The following is a 21080-nucleotide window of genomic DNA, read 5'->3' as shown; positions in this document are numbered from 1 at the left end:
CAGCATCTTCCCCACCACCGATGTCAGGCTAACTGGTCTATATGTTTCTATGTGTGGGGTGGTGCGATGTTCTGGGCTGCGTCCACAACTCTTGCTGGTATTGGACGGAGCCGTTCCCAAACCGTGCCATGATACTTCCCCATTAAGATGCTTTATCTCTACGCCCCATCTGTATAATCTGCACTCCCTTATCAGCTGAGTCATCAGTTTCTTTGGGGTGGAAGTTGGGTGTGATAGTGGATCAGGGCTGAGCACTATATGAAGTGTCTCATCGAGTCCCAGCTACAGACCCAGACGCACGCAGGAGAGATGAGTCTCCAGAGCCTGATGTTCCTGCTCCTCATCTCCGCGGTCCAGGTAACTGGACTGGAGGAGGAGAGGTGCCACACTCCTGGGCCGCCGAAGGTAAGACAAGATCCTGCATACTCCACACAGACAGTGCCCCGCTTGTGAACTGTGCAGGAAGAAACTACAGACGTAGAGAATCCTAGAGTGATACAGTGTGGAAACGAGCCCTTCTGCCCAACTCGCACACACCGACCAACATGTCCCAGCTACACTAGTCCCCCCCCCGCCTGTGTTTGGTCCATAACCCTCTAAACCTGTCCTATCCATGTACCTGTCCAACTGTTTCGTAAACATTGGGATAGTCCCAGCCTCAACTACCTCCTCTGGCAGCTCGTTCCATACACCCACCACTCTTTAGACAATAGACAGTAGACAATAGGTGCAGGAGTAGGCCATTCTGCCCTTCGAGCCAGCACCGCCATTCAATGTGATCATGGCTGATCATCCCCAATCAGTACCCCGTTCCTGCCTTCTCCCCATATACCCTGACTGCTATCTTTAAGAGCCCTATCTCTCTCTTGAAAGTATCCAGAGAACCGGCCTCAATGAGGCAGAGAATTCCACAGACTTACAACTCTCTGTGTGAAAAAGTGTTTCCTCGTCTCCGTTCTAAATGGCTTCACCCTTATTCTTAAACTGTGGCCCCTGGTTTTGGACTCCCCCAACATCAGGAACATGTTTCCTGCCTCTAGCGTGTCCAAGCCCTTAATATTCAATAAGATGCCCTCTCATCCTTCACAACCAGAGTTTCCGTGCTGTCAAGTCTGAAAGTCTCTTACAAGCTGTGTGTAGGGGTGGGGAATGGGAGGGGGGCTGGAAATCGAGGGGCAAGATTTTAAAACATGCGTAAAGTTTCTTTCCAATTTATGATCTAGGACAAGATGGTGTCGATGTTCTGTGATTTCATGCGGACCTATAATAAATCCTACAAGGACCAGGAAGGTAAGGTTCTGTGTCTCAAACCTGTGACTGTGGTAGACAAAAATGCTGGAGAAACTCAGCGGGTGAGGCAGCATCTCGACCCGAAACGTCACCTATTTCCTTCGCTCCATAGATGCTGCCTCACCCGCTGAGTTTTTCCAGCATTTTTGTCTGCCTTCGATTTTTCCAGCATCTGCAGTTCTTTCTTAAACAGTGTCTGTGTTCATTCAAGATAGACACAAAATGCTGGAGTAACTCAGCGGGACAGGCAGCATCCCTGGAGAGAAGGAATGGGCGACGTTTCGGGTCGAGACCCTTCTTCAGACTCTCTCTCCTTTATCATCGTTAGTTTTTTTGCATATCTTTCTTTCACGTTATATATCTCACTACATCACCGTCTATATCTCTCGTTTCCCCTCTCCCGCCCTCCTCCCCCTCTCAGTCTGAAGAAGGGTCTCGACCCAAAACCTCACCCATTCCTTCTCTCCTGAGAGGCTGCCTGTCCCGCTGAGTTCTCCAGCATTGTGTGCTTATCTTCAATTTAAACCCGCATCTGCAGTTCCTTCCTACACATTTTGTCTGCATTCATTTAGATTAGTTTAGTTTAGTTTAGAGATACAGCTCAGAAACAGGACCTTCGGCCCATCGAGTCCGCGCCGACCAGCGATCCCCACACATTAACGCTATCCTACACGTACTAGGGACAATTTTACATTTATACCAATCCAAATAACCTACTTATATACAGGTTAATTGGCTTGTTATAAATGTAAAATTGTCCCTAGTGCTTGTAGTGTGGTGTTAATGTGCGGGGATCATATATGTGTGTACATTTATATTATCCTGCACACACTAGGGACAATTTACACACATCAAGCCAATTAATCTACTGGCCTGCACATCTTTGGAGTGTGGGAGGAATCCGGAGCACCCGGAGAAAACCCCCCACCCTCACATCAGTCTGAACCATTCCTCCAATTCGACGACCTTCAAAAATATCATCCACGCATTCATCTCCTCCCGCCTTGACTACTGCAACTCCCTATACACTGGCATCAGCCAAACATCCCTGTCCCGCCTGCAATTGGTTCTGACGGGTACCTGTAAAAGGGACATCACCCCGATCCTGGCCTCTCTCCACTGGCTCCCAATACGGTACAGAATCAACTTCAAGCTCCTCTTATTCATTTACAAAGCCCTTAACGGGCTTGCCCCCCCCCATATCAAAGATCTTCTAACTCACCACTCTACGTCCATGTCCCTCAGGTCGGCCGACTTGGGGCTACTGACTATCCCGCAGTCTAGGTTTAAGCTCAGGGGCAACCACACTTTTGCAGTTGCAGCACCTAGACTGTGGAACAGCATCCCTCTCCTCATCAGAACTGCCCCCTCCATCGACTCCTTTAAATCGAGGCTCAAAACCTATTTCTACTCCCTCGTGTTTTTGAGGCCCTCTGAGGGGGCGCTGTAAACAGTTTGTATGGATGTATTGTTAGGTCTGTCTACCGTTGTATGTATCAAATTAGTACCTGCACTGATGTGAAGCACTTTGGTCAATGTGAGTTGTTTTTAAATGTGCTATACAAATACAATTGATTGATTGAGTGAAGAAGGGTTTCGACCCGAAACGTCACCTTTTTCCTTCGCTCCATAGATGCTGCCTCACCCGCTGAGATTCTCCAGCATTTTTGTCTACCTTTGATTTTCCAGCATCTGCAGTTCCTTCTAAAACAAGCGGCTTAAAATCAAACTTAGGTCAACCACATTATTCCAGGGCATTAGGAGAGGAAACAGTGAACATTGTGTGTCTCTATATGCCGACGACCTTCTTCTTTATGTGAGTGACCCTACAGCCAGTGGCCCTGCAATTGTGTCCTTGTTGGATCAGTTTGGGACTTTTTCCGGCTATAAACTAAACCTCCAAAAAAGCAAATGCTTTCCCATCAACCTAGCCCTACAGATCCAACAGGAAACCCTGCCCTTTCCCATATCTCAAGAAGGTTTTGTATATTTAGGAATACACATCACCCGCTTTTTCACATCCCTGTTTGCAGCTAACTACATGTCTCAAGTTAGCCAAATGAAGGCTGACTTTGAGAGATGGCGCAGTCTGCCACTCACTATGGCTGGGAGAGTGCAGTCAGTGAAGATGACTGTACTTCCCAGATTTCTTTACTTGTTCCAATGTTTGCCGGTTTTCCTACCCAAGTCATTTTTTAACTCTGTTAACCAATCTATAACCTCCTTTATATGGGGTAACAAGGTTCCAAGGGTCAATAAGTGCACTCTCCAAAGAGGTCGTGAAGTAGGTGGACTGGGCCTTCCTAGCTTTATTAATTATTACTGGTCATCCAATATCCAAAAGATATTATTCTGGCTCCACCGACCAGATACAGACTGGTGTCTTCTTGAATCACAATCCTGTTACTCCTCGTCTCTCCCAGCTTTAGTATATTCCTCCCTGCCATTGAAACCCTCTAGATTTACATCCAACCCTGTCGTACTATCCACCATCAAAATTTTTAACCAATTTCGTTGCCATTATAAGCTTACATCAGCTTCAGTTCTGGGTCCCATTCATAGTAACCATTTAATCCCCCCCTCTACACTTGACTCAACCTTTCGACAGTGGGGTTTGAATGGTCTTATGTGCATTAAGGATTTATATACTAACAACATATTTGATAGTTTCGACAACCTACACAAAAAACATGGCCTCCCACATAATCATTTCTTTAAATACCTTCAGGTTCCCCACTTTGTCATGAAAAAATTTCCTTCTTTTCCTGATCTCCCTCCTGTCAGTGTTGAATAAACTCACTCTTACCTTTGCAAATAAAGAACTGATCTCTGCAGTATATTCTCAATTGATGTATTTAGGAGATCAAAACCTGAACAAAGTTAAAGCTAGGTGGGAGGATGACCTTAGTATGGATCTGTCTGAGGAATGCTGGACAGAAGCGCTGAAAAAAGTCCACTCCTCGTCGTCATGTGCTAGATTGGGGCTCATACAATTTAAAGTTTTACACAGGGTTCATTTAAGCAAAGCCAGGCTTGCTAACATATATCCAGGGACGGACGCTGGCTGTGACAGGTGCTCGTTCTCTCCAGCCAATCTAGCTCATGCATTCTGGTCTTGCCCCAAACTTGTTAACTACTGGGCAGTGGTTTTTAAAACCATCAGTGAAGTCCTTGGGATGACAGTGAGACCTTGCCCGCTTGTAGCTGTATTTGGTGTAACAGATAAAACCTTGGGTTTAAATACAACCCAGTCTGCCGCTGCTTGGCTGGAAGACGTCATGTTTTTTTTAAGGCTAGAAAAGATTAAATTCACATTGAGGGGGTATGTGAAAAAGTTTTATTTGAAATGGGAACCCTTTTTTATCATACTTTGAGGGTCTAAAGGAACTACCTATTGACTGAGGGCACTTGACAGTAAGTGGGGATCCGCCTTTATTCTGTTTTGTTACTTTATTATTGTTAAAAAGTGCATTTGATTTTGTGATATATTTGGATTGTGAAAAAATAAGCTGCCAAGGGGTGTTTAGGGAGGGTGGGTTAGGGTTATTTTGTTTATATTATTATTATTTATAAAAAACAAAATGGAGGAAAATGTAATGCCACACGTCAGATGTACTGTGATTTTTTTTTTCTTTTTACCTCGAATAAAAAGCTATTAATAATAAAATCAAACTGCTGCATCGAGGCGATCGAGGCTCCCGATGTTGAAACCCCCGTAGGCAGATATTAAGCCGCGCCGGGTGCCAAGAAATTGTGTCCCCCCCCCATGTTTTGATAGCAATTTCCGCCCCTGGTTCAACAGACATTTATTTTTCACAGATACAACCGAACACGGTGAAATTATTTTTGCTTATATTATACATGCGTGCGCTGCCACACAAGGCAGTGGAGGCCAATTCACTGGATGCTTTCATGAGATTTAGCTCTTGGGGCTAAAGGAATCAAGGGATATGGGGAGAAGGCAGTAACGGGGAACTGATTGTTGATCAGCCATGATCATATTGAATGGCGGTGCTGGCTCGAAGGGCCGAACGGCCTACTCCTACTCCTGCTTTTTATGTTTCCTTGTTTCTTTGTAAGCGTGCGGGGATCGCTGGTCGGCGCGGACTCGACGGGCCTGTTTCCGCACTGTATCGCTAAACGAAACTGAGCCGGACTGATCCTAAACCTAGATTTCTCCGGCTTCCTTTCAGAAGAGGCCCGACGTTTTAAGATCTTTGTGGAGAACCTGGAGCGGGCGAGGCAGCATCAGGAAACGGAGATCGGGAGCGCCAGATACGGGGTCACCAAGTTCAGCGACCTCTCAGGTACGACGTCGAAGGCACCATCTCTGAGGAAGGTAGACACATATGCTGGAGAAATTGAGCTGGTGAGGCAGCATCTATGGAGCGAAGGAATAGGTGACGTTCCCTAAGGGTCTCGACCCGAAACGTCACCTATCCCTTCGCTCCATAGATGCTGCCTCATTCGCTGAGTTTCTCCAGCACTTTTGTCTACCTTCGATTTTTCCAGCATCTGCAGTTCCTTCTTTCCTTCTTTCTTTTAAAATCTTTTTTTTGTTTTTTTTCCAAAAAAACAAAACAAAAATGAAACATAGAAAAACAGAGCAAAAAGAATCATGAGAAACATAACAATGGTATTGATACATAGGGATCAGGATTACATTAATAACAGGTATAACCTAATACGAGACCAGTGTCAAAATACACAATGAATATAGACCTCTATGTAAATATAGTTAAATCTTTAAAAGGAAACTTATAAATGTAAAAGAAAAAGCACAAAGATAAAAAAACAACAAGAAAAAGAAAAAAGTTAAAAAAACTAAACCCCCCTAAACTAAAGAGAAAAAAAAAAAAGAAAAATTGATAAAAGTAAAATACGCATAAAAATAAAACAGTTAAAAAAACAAAACAAAGCAAAACCGAATCTGAACTGAGAATTTCAACAATGTAAGTCTGTTCGTCGTCAAGTCCGTTCCACCCTATAGAGGTAAAATAATGTTTATAACGGTTGGAGAGGGAGCAATTTATGTTGTATGAAAATGTTTAATACATTTTCCCCAAGTCTTATCAAATTTGACCAAGGGTTCAACAGTGTCACTACTGATTTTCTTCTAAATTTAAACATGATATCGTTTCCGAATACCACTGGAGTGTGGTCGGAGGGTTGGAGTCTTGCCATTGAAATAAAATAGATCTTCTGGCGATTAATGTGGTAAAAGCAATCAACCGATGGGCGGAGCGGGACAAATGAATAGAATCTAACATTGGTAGCCCAAAAATTGCAGTAATAGGATGAGGTTGTAAATCTATGCCTAAGACTACAGAAATAGTATCAAAAATTTCTTTCCAATATTTTTCCAAAGAAGGGCAGGACCAAAACATATGGGTCAATGAGGCCACTTCAGAGTTACATCTGTCACAGGTAGGATTTATATGACCATAAAAACGAGCTAACTTATCTTTTGACATATGAGTTCCTTCTTAAGCATCTCTGAGGAAGGATGTGCCTGCTCTGGTGAGGGTCCAGAGGAGGTTTACGAGAACGATCCCAGAAATGAGTGGGTTAACCTATGATGAGCGTTTGTCGGCGCTGGGCCAGTACTCGCTGGAGTTTAGAAGGTTGAGGGGGGACCTCATTGAAACATACAGAATAATGAAAGGCTTGGATAAAGTGGATGTGGAGAAGATGTTTCCACTGGTGGGAGAGTCCAGGACCAGAGGTCACAGCCTCAGAATTAAAGGACGTTCCTTTAGGAAGGAGATGAGGATGAATTTCTTTAGTCAGAGGGTGGTGAACCTGTGGAATTATTTGCCACAGAGGGCTGATGAGGCCAATTCAGTGGATATATTAAGGCAGAGATAGATAGATTCTTGATTAGTGCGGGTGTCAGGGGTTATGGGGAGAAGGCAGGAGAATGGGGTTAGGAGGGAGAGATAGACCAGCCTGATTGAATTGCGGAGGAGACTCGATGGGCCGAATGGCCTTATTCTACTCCTATAACTTGGCATCCCACTGAGCTATAGTTTCAATGACGCAAATAGCAACCTTTCGGCCCATCCCAACCAACCTCTCCAGATACGGAGAGAAAAGATTTACGAGGCTGTTGCCAGGACTAGAACGCCTGAGCTATAGGGAGAGGTTGAGCAGGCTGGGTCTCTATTCCTTGGAGCGCAGGAGGATAAAGGGTGATCTTATAGATGTGTCTAAAATCATGAGAGGAATAGATTGAGTAGATGCACAGAGTCTCTTGCCCAGAGTCGGGGAATCGAGGACCAGAGGACATAGGTTTAAAGTGAAGGGGAAAAGATTTATTAGGAATCTGAGGGGTGACTTTTTCACACAGAGGACGGTGGGTGTATGGAACGAGCTGCTGGAGGAGGTAGTTGAGGCTGGGACTATCCCAACGTTTAAGAAACAGTTAGACAGGTACATGGATAGGACAGGTTTGGAGGGATATGGACCAAACGTGGGGAGGTGGGACTAGTGTAGCTGGGACATGTTGGCCGGTGTGGACAAGTTGGGATGAAGGGCCTGTTTCCACGCTGTATGACTCTATGGCTCTGGAGTGAGCTGTGTGACTCCGCGTCCCTCTGTAAGTTGGCGCAACCTTTTCTCTTGCAGCTGAGGAATTCCAGCAGGGAAGCCAAGCGCCGTCTATTCCATCAGAATGCAGAGAATTCTCCGGTTACGTACTCCCAAAAATCATCCCAAAGTCCATGGACTGGCGGAAGGAGAATCGTGTCACACCAGTTAAAAACCAGGTGAGGGTGATTTGCAAAGGTCAATAGCTCAATGGTCAGGAGGCAGGAACGGGGTACTGATTGGGGATGATCAGCCATGATCACATTGAACAAGCTGGCTCGAAGGGCTGAAAGACCTATTCCTGCACCTGTTGTCTATTGTCTAAGGTGACAAGCGGAAAGGATTGGGGGGTGTTCAAAGATTGGTGGGGGCGGGGGGGAGGGGAGTCAGTTTCAGTCTACCCCACGACAGAAGAGGGAGGAGTTGTAGTTTGATCGCCACAGGGAAGAAGGATCTCCTGTGGATTTCCGTGCTGCATCTTGGCAAGGCAGCAGCTCTACCCGCCGCGCCGACATAGCTAAGGGCATCATCGGGATGCACGACTTGACTTTGGAGGGAAGGTGCAACCTTGTTTTTGTTCCCCCAGAGGTCGACCTGCAGCAGCTCCTGGGCCTTCGCCGTGGTCGGGAGCGTTGAATCCCATGTGTCCATCCAGAAGAAAAAACTCATCCCGCTGTCAGTGCAAGGTAAGGACAAAGGCCGGGGAACGACGTGACCTAACTCCCGGTGGGAAGTAAGTCGGCCGGCTTCTCCTGGCGCCAACCTTTAATGGACAGTTTAATGAAGCAATGTTCATTCAAATGAGCCTCTTGCCTACAGTAGGTGAATCGAGGACCAGAGGACATGGGTTTAAAGTGAAAGGGAAAAGATTTAATAGGAGTCTGAGGGTTGATTTTTTCACACAGAGGGTGGTTGTGAGTCTGTGGAATTCACACAGAGAATTGTGAGTCTGGAATTCTGTGCCTCAGAGGGCGGTGGAGGCCGGTTCTCTGGACACTTTCAAGAGAGAGCTAGATTGGGCTCTTAAAGATAGCGGAGTCAGGGGATATGGGGAGAAGGCAGGAATGGGGTACTAATTGTGGACAATCAGCCATGATCACATTGAATGGGCTCGAAGGGCCGAATGGCCTACTCCTGCATCAATTGTCTATTAGATGAATCAAGGACCAAAGGACATGGGTTTAAAGTGAAGGGGAAAATATTTAATAGGAGTCTGAGGGTAACCTTTTCACACATGGGTGTATAGAAACATAGAAATTAGGTGCAGGAGTAGGCCATTCGGCCCTTCGAGCCTGCACCGCCATTCAATATGATCATGGCTGATCATCCAACTCAGTATCCCGTACCTGCCTTCTCTCCATACCCTCTGATCCCCTTAGCCACAAGGGCCACATCTAACTCCCTCTTAAATATAGCCAATGAACTGGCCTCGACTACCCTCTGCCGCAGAGAGTTCCAGAGATTCACCACTCTCTGTGTGAAAAAAGTTCTTCTCATCTCGGTTTTAAAGGATTTCCCCCTTATCCTTAAGCTGTGGCCCCTTGTCCTGGACTTCCCCAACATCGGGAGCAATCTTCCTGCATCTAGCCTGTCCAACCCCTTAAGAATTTTGTAAGTTTCTATAAGATCCCCTCTCAAACTCCTAAATTCTAGAGAGTATAAACCAAGTCTATCCAGTCTTTCTTCATAAGACAGTCCTGACATCCCAGGAATCAGTCTGGTGAACCTTCTCTGCACTCCCTCTATGGCAATAATGTCCTTCCTCAGATTTGGAGACCAAAACTGTACGCAATACTCCAGGTGTGGTCTCACCAAGACCCTGTACAACTGCAGTAGAACCTCCCTGCTCCTATACTCAAATCCTTTTGCTATGAAAGCTAACATACCATTCGCTTTCTTCACTGCCTGCTGCACCTGCATGCCTACTTTCAATGACTGGTGTACCATGACACCCAGGTCTCGCTGCATCTCCCCTTTTCCTAGTCGGCCACCATTTAGATAATAGTCTGCTTTCCTGTTTTTGCCACCAAAATGGATAACCTCACATTTATCCACATTATACTGCATCTGCCAAACATTTGCCCACTCACCCAGCCTATCCAAGTCACCTTGCAGTCTCCTAGCATCCTCCTCACAGCTAACACTGCCCCCCAGCTTAGTGTCATCTGCAAACTTGGAGATATTGCCTTCAATTCCCTCATCCAGATCATTAATATATATTGTAAATAGCTGGGGTCCCAGCACTGAGCCTTGCGGTACCCCACTAGTCACTGCCTGCCATTGTGAAAAGGACCCGTTTAGGACCCGTTTACTCCTACTCTTTGCTTCCTGTTTGCCAGCCAGTTCTCTATCCACATCAATACTGAACCCCCAATGCCATGTGCTTTAAGTTTGTATACTAATCTCTTATGTGGGACCTTGTCGAAAGCCTTCTGGAAGTCCAGATACACCACATCCACTGGTTCTCCCCTATCCACGCTGCTAGTTACATCCTTGAAAAATTCTATAAGATTCGTCAGACATGATTTACCTTTCGTAAATCCATGCTGACTTTGTCCAATGATTTCACCACTTTCCAAATGTGCTGCTATCCCATCTTTAATAACTGACTCTAGCAGTTTCCCCACTACCGATGTTAGACTAACCTGTTTTCTCTCTCCCTCCCTTTTTAAAAAGTGGGGTTACATTAGCTACCCTCCAATCCTCAGGAACCACTCCAGAATCTAAAGAGTTTAAAAAAATTATCACTAATGCATCCACTATTTCTGGGCTACTTCCTTAAGTACTCTAGGATGCAGCCTATCTGGCCCTGGGGATTTATCGGCCTTTAATCCATTCAATTTACCCAACACCACTTCCCGGCTAACCTGGATTTCACTCAATTCCTCCAACTCCTTTGACCCGCGGTCCCCTGCTATTTCCGGCAGATTATTTATGTCTTCCTTAGTGAAGACGGAACCAAAGTAGTTATTCAATTGGTCCGCCATATCCTTGTTCCCCATGATCAACTCACCTGTTTCTGACTGCAAGGGTCCTACATTTGTTTTAACTAATCTCTTTCTTTTCACATATCTATAAAAACTTTTGCAGTCAGTTTTTATGTTCCCTGCCAGTTTTCTTTCATAATCTATTTTTCCTTTCCTAATTAAGCCCTTTGTCCTCCTCTGCAGGTCTCTGAATTTCTCCCAGTCCTCCGGTATGCTGCTTTTTCTGGCTAATTTGTACGCATCATCCTTCGCTTTGATACTATCCCTGATTTCCCTTGTTATCCACGGATGGACTACCTTCCCTGATTTATTCTTTTGCCAAACTGGGATGAACAATTTTTGTAGTTCATCCATGCAGTCTTTAAATGTCTTCCATTGCATATCCACCGTCAACCCTTTTAGAATTAATTGCCAGTCAATCTTGGCCAATTCACGTCTCATACCCTCAAAGTTACCTTTCTTTAAGTTCAGAACCAATGTTTCTGAATTATCAATGTCACTCTCCATCCTAATGAAGAACTCAACCATATTATGGTCACTCTTGCCCAAGGGGGCACGTACAACAAGACTGCTAACTAACCCTTCCTCATTACTCAATACCCAGTCTAAAATAGCCTGCTCTCTCATTGGTTCATCTACATGTTGATTTAGATAACTATCCCGCATACATTCCAAGAAATCCTCTTCCTCAGCACCCCTGCCAATTTGATTCACGCAATCTATATGTAGATTGAAGTCACCCATTATAACGGTTTTGCCTTTGTCGCACGCATTTCTAATTTCCTGTTTGATACCATCTCCAACTTCACTACTACTGTTAGGTGGCCTGTACACAACACCCACCAGCGTTTTCTGCCCCTTAGTGTTTCGCAGCTCTACCCATACCGATTCCACATCCTCCAAACTAATGTCCTTCCTTTCCATTGCGTTAATCTCCTCTCTAATCAGCAACGCTACCCCACCTCCTTTTACTTTCTCTCTATCCCTCCTGAATATTGAATATCCTTGGATGTTCAGCTCCCAGCCTTGGTCACCCTGGAGCCATGTCTCCGTGATCCCAACTATATCATACTCATAAATAGATATCTGCACATTCAACTCATCCACCTTATTACGAATGCTCCTTGCATTGAGACACAAAGCCTTCAGGCTTGTTTTTACAACACTCTTACCCCTTATACAATTATGTTGAAAAGTGGCCCTTTTTGATTTTTGCCCTGGTTTTGTCTGCCTGCCACTTTTGCTTTTCACCTTGCTACCTATTGCTTCTACCCTCATTTTACACCCCTCTGTCTCTACGCTCACACATTTAAGAAACCCTTTCCCTTTAACTCTATCCTCCACTAGCCGTATGGAACGAGCTGCCAGAGAAGGCAGTTGAGGCAGGGACTATCCCAACGTTTAAGAAACAATTAGACAGGTACATGGATAGGACAGGTTTGGAAGGATAAGTGCCAAAGTTGGGCATATGGGACTAGTGTAGATGGGACATTGTTGGCCGGTGTGGGCAACTTGGGCCGAAGGGCCTGTTTCCACACTGTATCACTCCATGACTTTGAATCTCAGTTCAGAAAATTAACAAAGGCAGTTATAAGGTCATAAGGGATAGGAGAAGATTTAGGCCATTCGGCCCATCAAGTCTACTCCGCCATTCAATCGTGGCTGATCTATCTCTCCCTCCCAACCCCATTCTCCTGCATTCTCCCCATAACACTGACACCCGCACTAATCAAGAATCTACCTATCTCTGCCTTAAAAATATTCACTGACTTGGCCTCCACAGCGTTCTGTGGGAAAGAATTCCACAGATTCACCACCCTCTGACGTAAATAAATTTCTCCTCTTCTCCTTCCTGAAAAAACATCCTTAAATTCTGAGGCTGTGCCCTCTAGTCCTTGACTCTCCCACTAGTGGAAACATCCTCTCCACATCCACTCTATCCAGGCCTTTCATTATTCTCTGTACGTTTGAATAGAGAATCTTGTAAATTCTCTCTGCACCTTTTCTATCTTGTCATAAGGTCACTACGACCATATTATCTCTGTCCCGCCCACTCCCCTGACATCAGTCTGAAGAAGGGTCTCGACCCCAAACGTCACCCATTCCTTCTCCCCAGAGACGCTGCCTGTTACCCCAGCATTTTGAGTCTATCTTCACAAGGTCATGAGTTGGGCCGAAGGGCCTGTTTCCACGACGTATGGCTCTCACACTCTGTGTCTTCCAGAGATGCTGCCTGACCCGTTGAGTTACTCCAGCGTTTTGCCTCTTGTCTTGAGTGGATAGTTTAAGGGATCCCATCTCATCTCCTGCCCAACTAGCAAATAGGTGCAGGAGTAGGCCGTTCGGCCCTTCGAGCCAGCACCGCCATTCAATATGATCATGGCTGATCATCCACAATCAGTACCCCGATTCCTGCTTTCTCCCCATATCCCTTGATTCCGTTAGCCCCAAGTGCTAAATCTAACTCTCTCTTGAAAACATCCAGTGAATCGGCCTCCACTGCCTTCTGTGGCGGAGAATTTCACAGATTCACAACTCTCTGGGTGAAAAGGTTTTTCCTCATCTCAGTCCTAAATGCCTGACCCCTTATTCTTAAACTGTGTGACCCCTGGTTCTGGACTCCCCAACATCGGGGAACAATTTTCCTGCATCTAGCCTGTCCAATCCCTTAAGAATTTTATACGTCTCTATAAGATGCCCTCTCATCCTTCTAAATTCCAGCGAATACAAGCCCAGTCGACCCATTCTTTCATCATATGACAGTCCCGCCATCCCGGGAATTTACCTGGTGAACCTACCCTTCACTCCCTCAATAGCAAGAATGTCCTTCCTCAAATTAGGGGACCAAAACTGCACACAATACTCCAGGTGTGGTCTCACCGGGGCCCCGTGCAACTGCAGAAGGACCTCCTTGCTCCAAACCTCCTGTCCCTTATACTTAAAGCACGATGTTGGCTTCTTTCCACCAGAGCTCCTGGACTGCGGGAGGGCTACAAACAACTGCAACGACGGCAGTACATACGAGGCTTTTGCAGATGTATTGCACCTTGGTGAGTGTTCCCCTCTCGCCCCCTCACCCTGGAGATATCCTGAGATAGGTCTGAAGAAGGGTCTCGACCCGAAACGTCACCCGTTCCTTCGCTCCATCGATGCTGCCTCACCCGCTGAGTTTCTCCAGCATTTTTGTCTGCCTTCTGGAGATATTGAGGATGAGTCTCCTGAGAGACGGACTGAAAGAGAGAGAGAGAGAGAGAGAGCGGGAGGGAAGGGAGGGGGAGAGAGAGAGGGTGGGGTATGAGGGGAGGGGGAGAGAGAGAGAGGGAGGGAGAGGAGAGGGGAGGGAGGGGAGGCGGTAGGGTGGGGTACAGAGACAGTAACATAGGCCAGGGGGGGATGATGACTGTGTGTGTGTGTGTGTGCAGGTCTACATAGGGAAGATGCATACCCCCCCTACACCGCCAAGAGAGAAAACTGCAGAAGGAATGCAAACATACCCGTGTACAAGATCAAAAAATGCGTTTTTCTGGTCGATGAAAGAAGTGAGTAGTGGGACACCGTGGTTTACTCTCCCCCCTCCCTCTCTCCCCTCCCTCTCCTCCCCTCCCTCTCCCCTCTCCTATTTCCCACCCAGTCTTCCCTCCACCTCTCTGTCTCCCTTCCTCCCTCCCTCTCCCCTCTTTCTCCTTCCCTTTTCTTTCTTTCCTCCCCTCCCTCCCTCCTCTTCTCTCTCTCCCTTCATTCCCTCCCCCCTCAGATTCCTATTAAATCTTTCCCCCTTCACCTTGAACCTATGCCCTCTGGTCCTCGATTCCGCTACTCTGGGCAAGAGACTCTCTGTGTCTACCTGATCTATTCCTCTCATGATTTTGTACACCTCTATAAGATCACCCCTCATCCTCCTGCGCTCCCACATCAGAAGAAGGGTCTCGTCCAGAAACGTCACCCATTCCTTCTCTCCAGAGATATATTTTGCATCTATCTTCGGTTGAAACCAACATCTGCAGTTCCTTCTTACACATTTCCTTGGTCATCGTCCGCTTTGATGTCCTTTTAACACCGTACCCTTCCATACCTCTAGTCTCCCTCTCCCCTGACTCTCAGTCTGAAGAAGGGTCTCGACCCGAAACGTCACCCATTCCTTCTCTCTGGAGATGCTGCCTGTCCTGCTGAGTTACTCCAGCACTTTGTGTCTATCTTCGGTGTAAACCAGCATCTGCAGTTCCCTCCTGCACCCACATATTTATTTGTAAGGTCATAAGTGATAGGAGTAAAACTAGGCCATTCGGCCCATCAGGTCTACTCCGCCATTCCAATCATGGCTGATCTATCTCTCACCTCCTAACCCCATTCTCCTGCCTTCTCCACATAACCCCAGACACCCGCACTAATCAATAATCTATCTATCTCAGCCTTAAAAATATCCACTGACATGTGGCCTCCACAGCCGTCTGTGGCTAAGAATTGCACAGATTCACCACCGACTAAAGAAATTCCTCCTCATCTCCGTCCTAAAATTCCCGGTTTTCGAATTCCCGGTTGCCATGCTAGTATTCCCTCTGATTATAGTCACAGTGTGGAAACAGGCCCTTCGGCCCATCTTGCCCACCCCGGCCAACATGTCTCAGCTACACTAGTCCCACCTGCCTGCGTTTGGTCCATATCCCACCAAACCTGTAATCCCTGGAGGATACTCCCTTGAGGAATGTCCCCTCGACATCAGGGATGATAGAGGACGTCCCCTCCACCTTCTCCGACCAACTTAGAACCCTCCGCCACGCTCCGACGAGGCCCTTCAGCCCGACCGTTCCATGCTTGCCCCTACCTCTCCTTGATTGTGCTTTCCTTCACAGAAATGAAGCCCTTCGTCGCAAGGAATGGACCTGTTGCAATCATGGTCAACATAATAGACAGACTGCATGTAAGCTAAAAGAGACCCCCATACCCCACCCCCCCATCTTCCTCTTCCTCATCCCCCCCACCCCACCACCCACACAGGTAACCAGGACAAATGGGTTAACGTACGATGAGCGTTTGTCGGCACTGGGCCTGACATCGCTGGCGTTTAGAAGAATGAGGGGGGGACCTCATTGAAACTTTACCGAATAGCGAAAGGCCTGGATAGAGTGGATGTGGAGAGGATGTTTCCACTAGTGGGAGAGTCTAGGACCAGAGGGCACAGCCTCAGAATTAAAGGACGTTCCTTCAGAAAGGAGATGAAGAGGAATGACTTTAGCCAGAGGGTGGTGAATCTGTGGAATTCTTTACCACAGACGGCTGTGGAGGCCACAAGTCAGTGGATATTTTTTAGGCAGAGATACATAGATTCTTGATTAGTGCGGGTGTCAGGGGTTATGGGGAGAAGGCAGGAGAATGGGGTTAGGAGGTAGAGATAGATCAGCCATGATTGAATGGTGTAGTCGACTGTAGTTTAGTTTAGAGATACAGCGCGGAAACAGGCCCTTCAGCCCACCGGGTCAGCGCCGACCAGCGATCCCCGCACACTAACACTATCCTACACACACACACACACACACACACACTGGGGACAATTTACAATCACACCAAGTCAATTAACTTACAAACCCGCACGTCTTTGGAGTGTGGGAGGAAACCGGAGTTCCCGGGAAAAACCCACGCTGGTCACGGGGAGAACGTGCAAACTCCGTACAGACAGCACCCGTGGTCGTGATCGAACCCGGGTCTCCGGCGCTGTGAAGCAGCAGCTTTACCCGCTGCGCCACCGTGCCACCCTGTTAGGCCGGGCCAAGCTGGCCATCCGCGAGTCACGGTGCCAGGCGGACGAGGGCTCTGCCCGAGCCGGCTGTCTGCCCCTTTTCCGGGGTTACGACCGCGCCTGGGTGGCACTAGAGAGGGACCACGGGCGCCCTGGGGGATTTCCGGGACCGCTGGGCACCGCGGGGGGTGGAAGACATCCTCAACGGGGATTGTAACAGAATTATATAATCGTTTATTTCGTATATTTGTTTGACTCGTGTTGTTTAGTTTAGTTTAGAGATACAGCGAGGAAACAGGCCCTTCGGCCCATCAGGCCCGTGACTACCAGCGATCCCCGCACACTAACACTATCCTACACCCACTAGGGACAGTTTTTACATTTACACCAAGCCAATTAGCCCACAAACCTGCACGTCTTTGGAGTGCGGGAGTAAACCGAAGATCTTGTAGGAAATCCACGCAGGTCACGGGCAGAATGGTGGAGCGTTTTGTCAATTATTTTTGGTTCAAAAGAAAACCCTGACGCTGTACTGTCCTGCCTTCTCCCTTCCATCTTGGTCACAGAGTCACAGAGTGATACAGTGTGGAAACAGGCCCTTCGGCCCATCTTGCCCACACCGGCCAACAATGTCCCACCTTGCCCCATATCCCTCCAAACCTGTCCTATCCATGTACCTGTCCAACTGTTTCTTAAACGTTGGGATAGTCCCAGCCTCAACTACTTCCTCCAGCAGCTCGTTCCATACACCCACCACCCTCTGTGTGAAAAGGTTACCCCTCAGATTCCTATTAAACTATCCCCTTCACCTTGAACCTATGCCCTCTGGTCCTCGATTCCCCTACTCTGGGCAAGAGACTCTGTGCATCTACCCGATCTATTCCTCTCATGATTTTGTACCTCTCTATAAGATCGCCCCTCATCCTCCTGCGCTCCAAGGAATAGAGACCCAGCCTGCTCAACCGCTCCCTGTAGCTCAGGCCCCTCTAGGCCTGGCAACATCGTCGTAAATCTTTTCTGAATCCTTTCAAGCTTGACGATATCTTTCCTTCCAACAAAAGAATTACAAAGGAGGAATTATCCGAACAGTTATCCAACCGACCAAGCCAGTAACTTATCACTCCATGCTAATAGTTGGCTACGGAACAGGTAAGAATCATCGCGTTCCCCCCAAACCCCATCCCTCCCAGCACCTCCCACGACCCCTCCCCACGGGGGTGGTGGGGCGATCAGGAGCCACCCCGAGCCCATAACCCAGGCAACATCCTTTCAGCTTCATCCCCTTTGATCTCCCCTTTTCACACCTTACCCTTCCGTATATGCCCTTGGCTGTCCTTGTACATCAGTCACTGAAACTAAGCATGCAGGCACCGCAGGCAGTGAAGAAAGTTAATGGCATGTTGGCCTTCATAACGAGAGGATTTGAGTTTAGGAGCAGGGAGGTCCTACTGCAGTTGTACAGGGCCCTGGTGAGACCACACCTGGAGTATTGTGTGCAGTTTGGGTCTCCTAATTTGAGGAAGGACATTCTTGCTATTGAGGGAGCCCAGCGTAGGTTCACCAGGTTAATTCCCGGGATGGCGGGACTGACATATGATGAAAGAATGGATCGACTGGGCTGGTATTCGCTGGAATTTAGAAGGATGAGAGGGCATCTTATAGAAACGTATAAAATTCTTAAGGTGTTGGACAGGCTAGATGCAGGAAAAAATGTTCCCCATTTTGGGGGAGTCCAGAATCAGGGGTCACACAGTTTAAGAATAAGGGGTCGGCCATTAGGGATTGAGATGAGGAAAAATGTTTTCACCCAGAGAGTTGCGAATCTGTGGAATTCTCTGCCACAGAAGGCAGTGGAGGCCAATTCACTGGATGTTTTCAAGAGAGACTTAGATTTAGCTCTTAGGGCCAACGGAATCAAGGGATATTGGGGAGAAAGCAGGAACTGGTTCTGGATGATCAGCCATGGTCATATTGATTGGCGGTACTGGCTCGAAGGACTGAATGGCCGACTACTGCACCTATATTCTATGTTTCTATCTTACCTACACTACGAACTCTGAAAGGCCTGGATAGAGTGGATGTGGAGAGGATGTTTCCACTAGTGGGAGAGTCTAGGACTAGAGGGCACAGCCTCAGAATTAAAGGAGGTTCCTTTAGAATGGAGATGAGGAGGAATTTCTTTAGCCAGAGGGTGGTGAATCTGTGCCACATTGAATGGCGGTGCTGGCTCGAAGGGCCGAATGGCCTACTCCTGCACCTATTGTCTATAAGGCAGGAGAATGGGGTTCAGAGGGAGAGATAGATCAGCCATGATTGAACGGCGGCGTAGACGTGATGGGCCGAATGGCCTAATTCTGCTCCTATCACCTATGAACTTACATAGACTCCGTACAGACAGCACCCGTCGTCGGGATTCAACCCGGGTCTCTGGCGCTGTAAAGCAGCAATCCCCCTCCGGACCCTGGAGTCATGCTGTCGCCCCTCTCTCCGCTCCCCCCCCCCCCCCGCATCCCTCCCGTCCGTATATTCAATACTCCGTGATCCCGATCCAGGATAACCTCACGTTCCGTGTTTTCCTTTTTGCCAGTCGGAAATGATCCGTACTGGATTGTGAAAAACAGCTGGGGGGACAACTGGGGCGAACAGGTGAGTGGATCACACAAAATGCCGCAGCTACTCAGCTGGACGGGCAGCATCTCTGGAGGGAAGGAATGGGCGACGTTTCGGGTCAAGAGAAAGCAAACTCAATGTCGGGAGGGAGAGAAAGATCAGCCACGATTGAATGGCGGAGTAGACTCGATGGGCCGAATGGCCTAATTCTTCTCCTAGCACTTACGAATGTTATTTCAAGAGGGACTTGTATACACAAACCCAGGGTTGTAATGCTGAGGCTCTATAAGGTGCTGGTCAGGCCACATTTGGAATATTGTGAGCAGTTTTGGGCCCCGTATCTGAGGAAGGATGTGCTGGCTCTGGAGAGGGTCCAGAGGAGGTTTACCAGAACGATCCCGGGAATGAGTGGGTTAACCTATGATGAGCGTTTGTCGGTGCTGGGCCTGGACTGACTGGAGTTTAGAAGGTTGAGGGGGGACCTCATTGAAACGAACAGAATAGTGAAAGGCCTGGATAGAGTGTATGTGGAGAGGATGTTCCCACTAGTGGGAGAGTCTAGGACCAGAGGGCGCAGCCTCAGAATTAAAGGACGTTACTTCAGGAAGGAGACGAGGAGGAATTTCTTTAGTCAGGTGGTGGTGAATCTGTGGAATTCTTTGCCACAGACGGCAGTGGAGGCCACAAGTCAGTGGATATTTTTAAGGCAGAGATGGATAGATACTTGATTAGTGCGGGTGTCAGGCGTTAAGGGGAGAATGGGGTTAGGAGGGAGAGATAGATCAGCCACGATTGAATGACTCGATAATAATCATGTATTGTCTTATCACTGTACCTCAGCACACGTGACTATTAACTGAATTAAACGCGTCTAAAACTCATCTAAACTTTTAATGCAAAATAAAGTCCAATTAAAGCTAGTTAGAGGGTCTCCAATGAGGTAGAGAGAGGGGGAGAGAGAGACAAAGAGAGAGACAGAGAGAGAGATGGAGAGAGAGATAGGGAGAGAGGCAGAGAGAGTTATATGCCATCTTGCCAGGGCGGCATGGTGGCGCAGCGGTAGAGGTGCTATCTCACAGCGCCAGAGGCCCGGGTTCGATCCTGACCACAGGTGCTGTCTGTGCAGAGTTTGCATGTTGGGCCGAAGGTCCTGTTTCTGCACCGTATCTCTAAAGACTGAAGTGTTACCGGGGGGGAGGGGGGGTGTCAGGTTTTTATTTGGGGAGGGGGGCGCGGTGGCCTCGCTGTCTAGAACCGCTCCCTTTATTTCTCTTTCGCTCTTCATCCCCAGGGCTACGTACGGATTTATCGAGGAGCAAATGTGGGCAGGATTGGAAATTTCGCCGTGTCCTCCACCGTGTGAGGGAGACCGCTCCCATCTCCACCCCTCCCCTCTCCACCCCTCCCCTCACCTCCCCCCCCCCCATCACCTCTCCTCCCCTCCCCACCCTGGTCGTGTTTCTAGGCCGGTTGTGAAGTACCCAGACGGACAATGACTTTCCTCCAGTTTATTATCATTTGCTATGCTTGCATTACTTAATTAATGTGTTGGTGCTGTTGTTGATTCTTTACGAGGGAGGGTGTAGATCAGTGTCACTCATGTTATGAGTTATACTTTTGTAGTTACGCCCACTTGCTTTTACAGTAATCCTCCCCGCCTGCCTGCCCGCTTCCCTTAGAATTAGAAAGACTCGCTAGCGTGAAGCTATCTCTGCGATATCATTAATAAAGTCTCTGGACCTTTATCATGGTGTTTGGCTTCAGTTATTACTGCAGTCGTAACACAACATTCCCCTCCTCTCTCCTCCATCTCCTCCTCCCCTCTCCTCTCCTCTCCACCCCTCCCATACCGTCTCCTCTCCTCCCATCAC

At 47.7% G+C, this 21080-nt stretch overlaps 1 protein-coding gene across 1 annotated transcript; it reads left to right on the top strand.

Moving 5' to 3' along the window:
• Positions 1-258: 258 nt before the first annotated feature.
• On the top strand, positions 259-20572 carry ctsw (cathepsin W). The gene is made up of 9 exons (XM_033016212.1): positions 259-405; positions 1224-1290; positions 5484-5597; positions 7918-8076; positions 13835-13915; positions 15716-15783; positions 17661-17748; positions 19187-19245; positions 20501-20572. The coding sequence occupies exons 1-9, from the start codon at positions 259-261 to the stop codon at positions 20570-20572; spliced, it is 855 nt and encodes a 284-aa protein (XP_032872103.1).
• Positions 20573-21080: the final 508 nt, after the last annotated feature.

This window comes from Amblyraja radiata, unplaced genomic scaffold (assembly GCF_010909765.2).
Source record: "Amblyraja radiata isolate CabotCenter1 unplaced genomic scaffold, sAmbRad1.1.pri S158, whole genome shotgun sequence".
Lineage (NCBI taxonomy): Eukaryota > Metazoa > Chordata > Chondrichthyes > Rajiformes > Rajidae > Amblyraja > Amblyraja radiata.
The sequence above is the reverse complement of the archived record's forward strand: the minus strand, read 5'-3'. Positions and strand labels throughout refer to the sequence as shown.

Coding starts and splice junctions, on each gene's coding strand:
- ctsw (XM_033016212.1), top strand. CDS start 259: ATGAAGTGTCTCATCGAGTCCCAGCTACAGACCCAGACGCACGCAGGA. Junction 406..1,223: donor ACACTCCTGGGCCGCCGAAG/GTAAGACAAGAT, acceptor TTTATGATCTAG/GACAAGATGGTGTCGATGTT. Junction 17,749..19,186: donor AATAGTTGGCTACGGAACAG/GTAAGAATCATC, acceptor CCTTTTTGCCAG/TCGGAAATGATCCGTACTGG.